General features: G+C 46.5%; 1 protein-coding gene across 1 annotated transcript; it reads right to left on the bottom strand.

Moving 5' to 3' along the window:
- Window positions 1–5,055: 5,055 nt before the first annotated feature.
- On the bottom strand, window positions 5,056–9,674 carry LOC107121724 (endonuclease domain-containing 1 protein-like). Its single transcript, XM_015424705.1, has 3 exons — window positions 9,606–9,674; window positions 7,088–7,384; window positions 5,056–5,598 (listed from the first exon to the last, which is right to left on the bottom strand). Exons 2-3 carry the CDS (start codon window positions 7,370–7,372, stop codon window positions 5,056–5,058), a joined length of 828 nt encoding a protein of 275 aa, XP_015280191.1. The 5' UTR covers window positions 7,373–7,384; window positions 9,606–9,674.
- Window positions 9,675–11,557: the final 1,883 nt, after the last annotated feature.

The following is an 11,557-nucleotide window of genomic DNA, read 5'->3' as shown; positions in this document are numbered from 1 at the left end:
AAACACAGTTTCCCCACAAAATATCCTTAGCTGAATTCTCTCAGCTGAAAGCAATTAAAAGAAACCCACTCACCTCTCTCACAGCTCTCTCTCCTGCTCCTGCTCAGAGCTCAGCTGGTCTCCCATGCTGTTGGGGTGTGGCTTAATATGCTAATGAGTTTCTGTTGTTTGGTGTGGCCTATTATGCTAATGAGTTCCTCCTGGGCTTTTTCTACCAAAAAAAGCCCTGTGTACTACAAACCTCCATGCTATTAGCCGTAGCAAGTAAAGCAACCCTCCCTATTCAGCAGCAGTCAAGCTCCAGTCAAGTGCTGGGAAATAACACCAAGGGGAAGACCTTGGCCTCTGTGCCCCATTTGCTGGTCCTCCAGGGCAACTAGTTGGCGGCTGTGGGAACCCAGATTCTGGCCTAGGTGGACGACTGGTCTGTCATTCTTAAGACGCTGGACTAGATGAGCCCTTGGTCTGATCCAGTGGAGCTTTTCTTATGTCCTTATATTTTTACTGCTGTGGCTTCCTGTATTGTTGGGTGAGAGCGCTGAGAATTCTCGGTTCAAATATTCCGAAGCCCCCTTTTACAGAACTGCAAGTCCCTAAGCTCTCTGGGCAGAGGGAATGACTTACTGTACTGCAGTTTTCTTCTGCATTACAAAGAAGAACAAACTGTACAGATTTCTGTATTATGAACTGGAAAGGGTGCTTTCTAAATAGAAGGGAAACAAAATCCTGAAAGTGGAGTTGGTAAAGTTCTGGGGCAAGACAAGCCACTGGGCCTCCTAGACGTGGCTCCCTCATGAGTTTTGGTGTCTCTTGTCCTCATGACCTTTTGCACGTGGACATGTTCTCTCGGTCTGGAGCTGATGTTCTCCTAGGAGGTGGCAAAAAATCCTGACATTTTGTGGGTGGAGACTGTCTGTGAAAGATACAAAGGGGAAGTGGAAAGCTGACAAGCTGCAATGAGAGGAAAAGCTCTCTTACGGATTAAAAACTGGTGGAATGACAGGAAACAAGAGTAGGAATCGACGGACAGTTCTCTCAATGGAGAGAAGTAAGAAGAAAAAGAAGAAGAGGAGGAGATTGGATTTATACCCCGCCCTTCACTACCCAAAGGAGTCTCAGAGCGGCTTACAAACTCCTTCCCCTCCCCACAACAGACACCCGGTGAGGGAGGTGGGGCTGAGAGAGCTCTGAGAGAACTGCCCTTGAGAGAACAGCTCTGAGAGAACTGTGACTGACCCAAGAAGGAGAAGAAGGAGAAGAAGGAGGAGGAGGAGATTGGATTTATACCCCACCCTTCCCTACCCAAAGGAGTCTCAGAGCGGCTGACAAACTCCTTTCCCTTCCCCTCCCCACAACAGACACCCTGTGAGGTAGGTGGGGCTGAGAGAGCTCTGACAGGAACTGCCCTTTTTCAAGAACAGCTCTTATCAGAGCTACGGCTTGCCCAAGGTCATCCAGCCAGGTGCAAGTGGAGGAGTGGGGAATCAAACCCAGTTCTCCCAGATTAGAGTCCGCACACTTAACTACAACACCAAACTGGTTTGCGTTGATCCCGCTTCCCGGAAGTGTGCATACTAAAAGCTGCAAACAAGCCACATTGCCACGGTGCTGCACCTATGTGCATAGGCACATGTCGCCAGAGTGGGAAAAAGCCACTTACAGCTGCACCTCCACCAGGGGTGGGCCAACAGTGCGAACATTTCCTTGTGCCTCCTCCCCGGTATGCTCCCACATCAGTAGGGGCAGTGCGACCGGGAATCCCCGGCACAACTTGGTCCGGGTCTTTTTGCCCCGCCTCCCTTGCGCTTCATACTGCCAATCTGTCCTCAGCCACAAATTGTCACAAAGGAAACAGCTAAACATACAGTGGCCTGCATTTAAAAGCAGCCAGGGAACATTTTTCTGCAATCATATTTGGGCGGAGGGGTTGAAAGCATGCCCACCCCCTCTCTCATGTGCTCTCCCTAAACAACTTGCATCCTGATGCAGACAGAGGAGAGCTTTATACTGAGCCAAATGGGAAGCCGGCGCCACAGCAGCACGGAACAGCTTTACATAGCAAATGCAGATTGGGCCACAGTCAAGGAAGCCATGGGCCTCCGTTTGTAAGACCTGTTCAAGGCTGTTAATGATAGGAGGACATTAATTCCTAGGTTCACCGTTAAGTCAGAAGCAACTTGACAGCACTTAATACACGCACAAGGGGTATGTCAGGCTCCCAGTCAAATCACTCTCTATACAGGCCTTCTTGAGAAAAAGTTTTATTAGGATATTTGAGATGCTGAGGAGTTGCACTTCTTTGTCAGGACTGGGGTGCAAAGCGGGAACTCGGTGTATAAGCAAAACCCACATTCCATTCATACACTGTCACACAAGCCAGCAATACTAACAAACCATGACAGATATATTGGTCCAACTAGCCATTCGAAAGTCTTATCTCTTCAAGGACACTCTCATCATTCTCATGTGAAAGTTCCCTGAGGTACTGCTTTGAGAAGAATTACTAAAGCCGGTGCCTCCCTAATTCTACAGACATTCACTTACACTCTCCCCCCCCAGGAATGCGATGGCAGTGAGGGCAGTTGATAAGGGGAACAGGGTTAAGGAACAGATGTGAATAACAGTTGAAAGGAAAAATCCAGGCAGCAAATACAACAGGTATAGAAAGCTTAATGCCCGAGTCTGACAGGTACCATGTGTTTCCACTTGCTTTTTTGGGGAGCCTGGGGGATAAAATCCAAAGGGTCTTGAACGAAACAGAAAAAAATAAGGAGGTTCTGCTCACTCCGGACCAGCTGACTGACCAGCAAAACGCCAACTCCATGCTGAGTTGGGGGGGGGTCTGAAACTTGGGACCCCCCAAATGCTTATCAAATTGGCAGATGATACTAAATTGGGAGGGGTAGCAAATACAGTAGAAAACAGAGTCAGGATACAGAATGATCCTGACAGGCTGAAAAACTGGCTAAAACAAAATTAATTTCAGTGGGGACAGTATATGTGAAAAGGATTTAGGGGTCTTAGTAGACCATACCCTGAACATGAGTCAGCAGTGTGATGTGGTTGCTAAAAAGGCAAATGTCATTTTGGGCTGTATCCCTGGAGGTCCCTTCCAACTCTATGATTCTATGATTCTAAGAACACAGCTGAGGTGATAAGGCTCAGAGGTTACAGCGGAGAAACAGGAAGATCCCCGTTGTAAAGACTGGCATGCATGAAAGTGAGAACAGAGAATTGCACAGTCACAAGAGGTCTATGTATTGTCATTCCAAACTAGATAAAACTTTCTCTTAAAGTCTCTTTTACACGAACCATTTGGAAAAGACAACAATGGTAGTGCAATCCAAATCAGCCTTCAAATTGACTTCAGTGGAGTTAGAAAGGTCCCGCCGGGGCAGCTCTTTTTGTAGCAGGAACTTCTTTGCATATTAGGCGACGCACCCCTAATGTAGCCAATCCTCCAAGAGCTTACAAGGCTCTTCTTACAGGGGCTACTGTAAGCTCTCGGGGGATTGGCTACATCAGGGGTGTGTCACCTAATATGCAAAGGAGTTCCTGCTACAAAAAGAGCCCTAAATCTGTTTAGGATTACACTGTTAGAAAACTCCGGAGAGAAGAGAGAGAACTGGAGAAGCCACCTAGAGAGAATTTCCTGACTTGTGCATTGTAGCATTTGTGAGCCTTGGTTCCAGGAGAAATAATTTGCCCGAAGAAGAATGTCTCAAAACACACAATTTTTGCCTGGGCGGCATGTTGCTGCATCCTTTTTGAAAGCAAGACAGCCAGCAAGATGTTTGCTACATCTCTTTTTAAAAGCAAGACATTGAACCTTGTCTGCATATTCGTCTTTGTAACTTTGGACATTTCTTCAAGATTGAATATTGCTGTGTTTATTTGTATACTTTATACTATTGCTGTTAATTATAATAATCAGGTTGCACTAAGGGCGTTATTGTATATGATAAGTACATGATTTACTTAATGAAGTTATAGTAGTATATTAGAATTGTGTACTTTGTTTTTGTTACACGGTATTTCTCGGGTTTTACTCAACCGTGCCATGTTTCCTGTGTGTTTGTTGCTAAGCCTCCAGGTGGGGCCTGGAGATCTGAAGCTACAACTGATTTCCGGACCGCAGAGATCAGTTCCCCTGGAGAAAATGGCTGCTTTGGAAGATGGTGTCTGTGGTGTTGTATCCATCTGAGGTCCCTCCCCTCCCCAATCCCTGCCCTCCCCGGGGCTCCACCTCCAAAATCTCCAGGAATTTCCCCAACTCAGAGCTGGTAACCCTCGATCCAGAGCAGGGACATTGACATGCCCTGTTCCTAGATTTGGATTTCTGACTTCAGTTTGAGATGTTCGAAGCAAACAGGGTGGAAAGAGGAGGTTGCCGAATCACTTTAAGGTACGCTCTGGGGCGGAGCTGGGGTTGCCAGCTCTGGGTTGGGGGATACCTGGAGGCTGTTTGAGTGGCGCCTGCGGAGGGCAGGGTACGGGGAGAGGAGGGAACTCAGCTGGGTATAACTCCGTAGAGCCCACCCGTCATAGCAGCCATTTTCTCCAGGGGAACTGATCTGAATTGTTTGGAGATGAGCTGTAATAGCGGGTGATCTCCAGGTTCCACCTGGAGGTTGGCGACCCCTTTTTATTATAATGATTTTTAGTATTTTAAACAGACAGACAGGCATACAAACATATACAAGAGTAATAACAACAACATCGTATCTCTTAAATCACCGCATCTCTAAGTGCTGTTTTCCCCACCGTGTGATCACCTAACGTTTTGCAAATCTGTATTTTGCCGTCGATATTTTTAACTATCTTATTCCTATAAGTCTAACTTTAGATCTACCTTAAAGTTACACAATCACCAAGACCTATAGCATTTGCATCGCCATTGATTAACAAGACCCGTTTTTTCTACAAAAATCTTCTATAAAATGTATTTAGCTATTAACTAAATGTTATACCATTCTCCATAATCATATACTTTTCTCATGCTAATTATTTTCCCTATATGGAGCCCATGACCACTTGACGGATGCAGCCAATGTCTTACTGCCGGGGACAGTCGCTGTGGAACAGAGAGATGCTGTTCTGCTGATACAGCCCAGCCAGTTTCCCCTCCAACTGCCCCAGAGTGAGCTCTTCCACCGCGTCCTTATCGTTTGTGGCGATCATGGCCCAGGACCTTATGCGGTTGTTGTTTATGTAACAGCAGGCTGCAGACCAGAGGTGGCTGGGCTTGTTCACCCTCCCGCCGGCTATGTAGTTGTTCCCTGGCACTGCGCCCACGACGGCAAAGGTTTCCTTGCACCCTTGGGTCTTGACCTTCATCGTCTTGTCCTCATAATTCTCCCAGGAGCCACAGTTGAGCTTGGTATATTGAGGCACGGTGTTGGTCAAGGTGAAGGTGGACTTCTTGGCGTCCAGGTCGGGCTGGTGGCTGTTGGGGTTGAGGTGGCCCCGGTTGTAATCAATCAGGTTCTTGTAATCTTGCAGGACGGCCTGACTTTCCCTAAGCTCTGCCAGTGTGACTCGTTTTTTCAGGAGGTCCTTTTCCGAAGTCATTTCAGGTTGCAACGATGAACGAACAAGCTTTGAAAGACAGGAGAGCCACAGAAAGCCAGAGTTAAAATGACCGTGTTCTAATTTTCCTTGCATGTGAGTTCCTGGGACTTCAGGGGGTTTTTTTCCCCCTGTTCTGCACGTGTTTTGCTCCCCCTAGTGGTAGATCCAATATTACATCGCATTACGTCTAGCATAAATAACTGCAATTTAAATCTGCAGGGAGATATGCTGGACATAAACCAATGTAATATTGAATCAACCACTAGAGGGAGCAAAACACATGCAGAACAGAAACACACACACACTCCCCTGAAACAACAGGAACTCAGAAGCATGGACAGTAAGAATGTGGAAAAGCCCAAAGAGTGGCCAAGAACAGAGAAGCTCCTTCACAGGCACTGTGCCTTCAATGGTATACATTTTATCTGCCATGGAAGCTCGCTGGGTGACCTTGGGCCAGTCACACACTCTCAGTCTAACTTACCGCACAGGGTTGTTGTGATGAGAAAACAGAGGAGGGGAGGGTGACGTAAGCCACTTTGGGTCCCCACTGGGGATAAAGGTGAGGTATAAATTAGGTAAATAGATAAGTAAAGAAAGAAAATATTTGTTGCATACACGGCTCCTTCTGTTTGTATTCACAACAACCCATAAGGCAGGCTACCCAGAGAGAGGGTATGACCGGCCTAAATCCATTCAGTCTCCTTCCTGGCTGAGGGGGAATTTGTTGAACCTTGGGGTCTCAAGTATTTGTCTCAAACTCAGACCACTGTACTACACTGGCAGGGCGATCCTAAACAGAGTTATGTCCTTCTAAGTCCACTGAAGTCAGTGGGCTGAGAAGACTGATTCTGTTTAGGGCTCCACTGTGAACCCTTCAGTAACAATAGTGTTGAACTGGACGTTTTAACAGCAGAGATGTTGTTCCCAAAGACCCAACCTTAATCGAAATAGCTTGCATGACAGAAACTAGGGTTCATAGAATCATAGAATGTTAGAGCTGGAAGGGACCTTGTAGGTTGTTAACTCCGAGTTGGGAAATTCTTGGGAGTTTTGGAGGTGGAGCCTGGGGGGGTGGAGTTTGGGGAAGACAGGGGTTAGGGAGGGACTTCAGTGGGGTACAATGCCATAGAGTCAGAGGTCATTTCGGGGGGGATCGCGGGGGATCGCAGTTCCCCCGGGTGAGGTGTGGAGGGGTGGGGCACATGACAAAGCCCCGCCACCTGCTTCCAGCCGCCCCACTTCCGGCCCTCATTCAGCCAGGAGGAGGCAGGAGAAGAGGGAGGGTAAGTTATGCTAATGAGTTCCCCTAGCTCTTTTTCTACGAAACGACCCCTGCATAGAGTCCACCTTCCAAAGCAGCCATTTTCTCCAGGGGGGACTGATTGTGATCGTCTGGAGATCAATTGTAATAGCGGGAGATCTCCAGGCGTCACCTGGAGGTTGGCAACCTTAGCTCAGGGCGGGGAAAGGCTAGAGGTGTGCCAAGGCTTCAAACCCCTCCCCCCGGTCTTACCTGGGGTTCCACCATCCAGTTCTGGGGTCTCTTTGCATTCCCGGGTGTGTAGATGTAGGCCGAGTAGAGGGGGATGCGGTTTGGCTTGTCGTACATCGTGGCGTAACGGTACTGGTTTTCGTAACGCTGGCAGATTCGAACCAGGCGTGCGGGTGTGAGTCCGATTCTCGGAGGGGTATTCCTGAAGAAAACCCGGGGGCAGGTTGCTTCGAAAGAGGTCACCACCTCTGCGCCCCCCGGCGTGGTGTGCCAGCCCACGCAGATGAGGAGGAGACCCAGTAGCATTGTGGACACCGACTGGGGAAAATTTAGAGAGTTTAGAGAGAGGGGTGAGAAACCACAAATTCAACAAAATATGACTTACAGAACCGGGAGGGCATGTATTTTGGGGCAGACAGTTGTCCTGAGTGAGGTTATTTTTGTCCTTCTCTTTTCCAAACTAGGAGCTGCGGTGGCTCAAGTGGTTAAGACGCTGAACTGCAGGCTGTGGAAGGTCAGTAGTTCAGCAGTTCGAGACCCGAGTGCGCCACATGACAGAGTGAGCTCCCGTCTCTAGTTCCAGCTCCTGCCAACCTAGCCGTTCGAAAGCAAGAAATTGCAAGTAGATAAATAGGTACCACTTCGGTGGGAAGGGAACAGCGTTCTGTGTGCCTTGGTGTTTAGTCATGCCGACCACATGACCATGGAAATGTCTTCGGACAGCGCTGGCTCTTCAGCTTTGAAATGGAGATGAGCACCGCAACCCTAGAGTCGGACTCGACTGGCTTTCGAGCAAGGGAAACCTTTACATTTAACTTTCCAAACTAGATGCAACGGCTTCCTCATGGCAGCCACAAGGACAGGGCCGCCATTTAAAAATGCCGCGAGGGCCCCACAACATGGTGGGCTGAGGCGCTCTCGTACTGTCGTTGTGCGTCACTTTTCAAGTGCTGAAATAGCCTGGGAGGGGGGAGGCAACCATGCCAGGACCTGATGAGGTGTGTGTGTGGGGGGTGCCTCATTCAACCATGCTGTGTTCCTTCATAGCATTTTAAAATATATATCTATTGTATTTATTTAATTCATTTATACCCCACCTTTCTCCTCCCCATGGGGGCCCAAAGTGGCTTCGTTCCCCTCTCCTCCATTTTATCCTCACAACAACCCGGTGAGGTAGAAGAAGAAGAGAAGAGATTGGATTTATACGCCGCCCTTCACTCGGAGTCTCAGAGTGGCTTACAAGCGCCTTTCCCTTCCCCTCCTCACAACAGACACCCTGTGAAGTTGGTGGGGCTGAGAGAGCTCTTGACAGAAATGGCTCTTTTTCTCATGAGAGAACAGCTCTGACAGAACCCTCCCTGGACAGATTAGTAGTGATAGGGAATTTTCTTAGCAAAGTAATACATTATGCAAAATGTCACAGAGCCAGTGCAATCAAAGCAGTTTATTATATAGGGTGTTCTGACCCGAAACAAAACAGAGGTCTGGTGGCACCTTCAAGACTAACATTTATTCCAGTATGAACTTCCGGAAGCTGGAATAGATCTTGGAACAAAGTTTGAGTACAGTGGCACCTTTAAGACCAACAAAGTTTTATTCGAGGTATAAGCTTTTGCATGCAAGCTTATCCTTTGAAAAAAACTTTGTTGGTCTTAAAGATGCCATTGGAGTCAGACTTTGTTCTGCTGCTTCAGACCAACACAGCTACCCACCTGGAATAAATCTTGTTAGTTTTCTTTTTTCCGGTGGCGCAGAAGAACATAAGAGAAGCCATGTTGGATCAGGCCAATGGCCGATCCAGTCCAACACTCTGTGTCACACAGTGGCCAAAAATACCAGGCGCCATCAGGAGATCCACCAGCAGGGCCAGAACTCAAGAAGCCCTCCCACTGTTGACCCCCAAGCACCAAGAATGCAGAGTATCACTGCCCCAGACAGATTGTTCCATGACCTTGTGGCTAATAGCCAGTATTTCAAGTCTGTTCCATGTGTTTATCCAACCCCCTCTTGAAGCTATTTATGTCTGTAGCTGTCACAGGATTTGAACACATGTGAAGCTGCTTTACACTGAGTCAGAACCTTGATACACCAAAGTCAGTATTGTCTACTCAAAGTGGCAGCCGCTGTCCAGGGTCTCAGGGGGAAATCTTTCACATCACCGGCTGCCTGGTCTTATTTAACTGGAGATGCCGGGGATTGAACCTGGAACCTTTTGCAGGCCGAGCAGATGCTCTTCCACTGAGCCACGGCCCGTTCCCTGATTGCTGTTTTCTTTTGCTACAACAGAATTACACAGCTAACCCCTCTGAAGTTCCGATCTTGGCCAGGGCTCTTAGCAGTTTGCCAGATTTATCAGAAGAAAACAATACCCTGTTGACAGACTCTATCTTAATAATAGCCCATTGTGGGTCCTGCTAAACCCATTCCCTTTTTCCTCCCCCAACCGCCCGCTTCCTAAAAATCTTACTTCATTAAACAAACAAACAAAAATCGCTTCTCATTTTTTGATCAGGCTCAAACGAGAAGGAAACTGTTTTACCTCTTGGAAGGTTTATGCCAGGTTGGTTGATTTTGCCTGCAGGGAGAGCACGAAAGTATAACATTTTGACTCTGGCGCTGCTTAAATAGTGTTCCAGCAGGGTTATTGAATGTGATGAACTTCCTCTACTGGTTGTTTGAAGAACGTCCTCACGTGGGTGGAGCTGTGGTCCAAATTAGAATGTGGCTCTTCCACAGGGATTTCTCAAGGTGGGAAATCCTTTTCCAGTCAAAAGACTCTGTTTTATAGGAGAAAGATGTACATTTACACCTGTTGGCACTTGGGTGAAAAACTGCACAGATGAGCTTTTTTCAACCCTGACCTGGAAATGTGGCAAACGTTGTATATCTATAATCAGCTGTAACATTTTTCTTTCTCATCTAGTGTGGTGCTACTGAATTGTTAATCAGGGATGCCAGCCTCCAGGTGGGGTCTGGGGATCCCCCAGAATTCCAGCTCATCTCCAGACCCCTGAGAAAATGGATTTATTTATTATTTATTTATTCCTTTCCATTTCCGGGCGAACTGGCTCAAGGCAGCTTACACGAGATAAAATGCAATAAGACAATAAATACAGTAAAACTCCCATAATAACATAAAGTGCAAGTTAGACAATACAGATGGCGGCAGTTTCTAAACATGATCCAAGAAAAAAGTGGCATCCCACGGTGTAACACTAAGGGCCATAGTATGTTCCAATGGCTCATCCGTTAGTGACGGCTCCTAATCGAAGGCCTGGTGGAAGAGCTCTATTTTGCAGGCCCTGCGAAACCATAAAAGGTCCCACAGGGCAGGCAAATGCGGAAAGGACCTAGGACCTCCTCCTACCAATATCTCACCCTCCTGGAAGCTGTCGAGCTTCGTTAAGGTCTTTTCTGTGACACAGATTTGATTAGTATTGGGGGCGTATATTGGAGCCAATTTGATTCTCTTAATTTCCAAAGTCCCTTTAATAAAGATGTATCTTCCTAATGGGTCAATTTCTATTGCTTCATTAAAGAAGTGGATGTTTTTAGAAAAGAGGATTTGCCACCCCACATGATTTTGAGGAGCCCACTGCTAGGAATTGTTGAGCCTACCACGAGGATTTAAAAACCTGCTTAGATGCTTGCTTTAAATGCATCTCCTGTGGGAGCAAGCTGTCTGGTCTCTGCTTGTTCAGGAGCGCAGAGACCCTCTTGCTCTTGATTTTATTATTCAGTCCCCTACAGTTTAGAGATAAAACTTTATACTTCATCTGTAAAGTGGGGATCAGGTCTATCGTTATGGCTTTTGTACATATGCATAGTCTGCTGCAGTATGACATTGTTCACAGCATTCACAGTTCGAACAGTGAGTACACCAACTGCCTATATACATTAAAAATAGGTCTTACAGAACATAGTCAAGTATATAGCCCAAAGTAACCGAAGGGCTAGGAAATTCAAGCCATGTGATCAGGAAACTTTCCTTATACTCCTATAACATACGGAACCAAATAACATGTCAGGGTGTAATAACCCGAATTCAAAAATGTTGCTATGAATAAATTAGTTAAAATTATGATTGTACTTAATGTTTGGCATAAATTGACTAATTAAATCGGTTTTGGCTGTGATCTTACACACACTAATTCATCCACTTTCAATCCACTTTCAATGCACTTTCAAACTGAATTTTGCCAGTTCACACAGTAGAAATCCAGTTGGAAAGTGGATTGAAAGTGGATTGTGTGTGTGTGTAAATGAAAGCACATTAACAATAATGAAGTCACAACTTTACAGCATTCAGAGAGAATATCTACATTCAAAGGGCATATTGCAGGTAAAAGTCCAAATCCATATCAAAGCAAACCATAACAGTAAACATGAAATACAGTTGTGGAAATGAAATAAAGTCTGTAGAAATGAAGTGCTTGTTTGTGTAATTCTTATCAGGAAGATATTATTGCTCCTCCCTTTCTTCCTTTAACA

The sequence above is a fragment of the Gekko japonicus genome, unplaced genomic scaffold (assembly GCF_001447785.1).
Source record: "Gekko japonicus isolate JY-2015 unplaced genomic scaffold, Gekko_japonicus_V1.1 scaffold2865, whole genome shotgun sequence".
NCBI lineage: Eukaryota > Metazoa > Chordata > Lepidosauria > Squamata > Gekkonidae > Gekko > Gekko japonicus.
This window is presented reverse-complemented; position numbering and strand designations above follow the sequence as displayed.

Coding starts and splice junctions, on each gene's coding strand:
- LOC107121724 (XM_015424705.1), bottom strand. CDS start 7,372: ATGCTACTGGGTCTCCTCCTCATCTGCGTGGGCTGGCACACCACGCCG. Junction 5,599..7,087: donor ACTGGATGGTGGAACCCCAG/GTAAGACCGGGG, acceptor TGTCTTTCAAAG/CTTGTTCGTTCATCGTTGCA.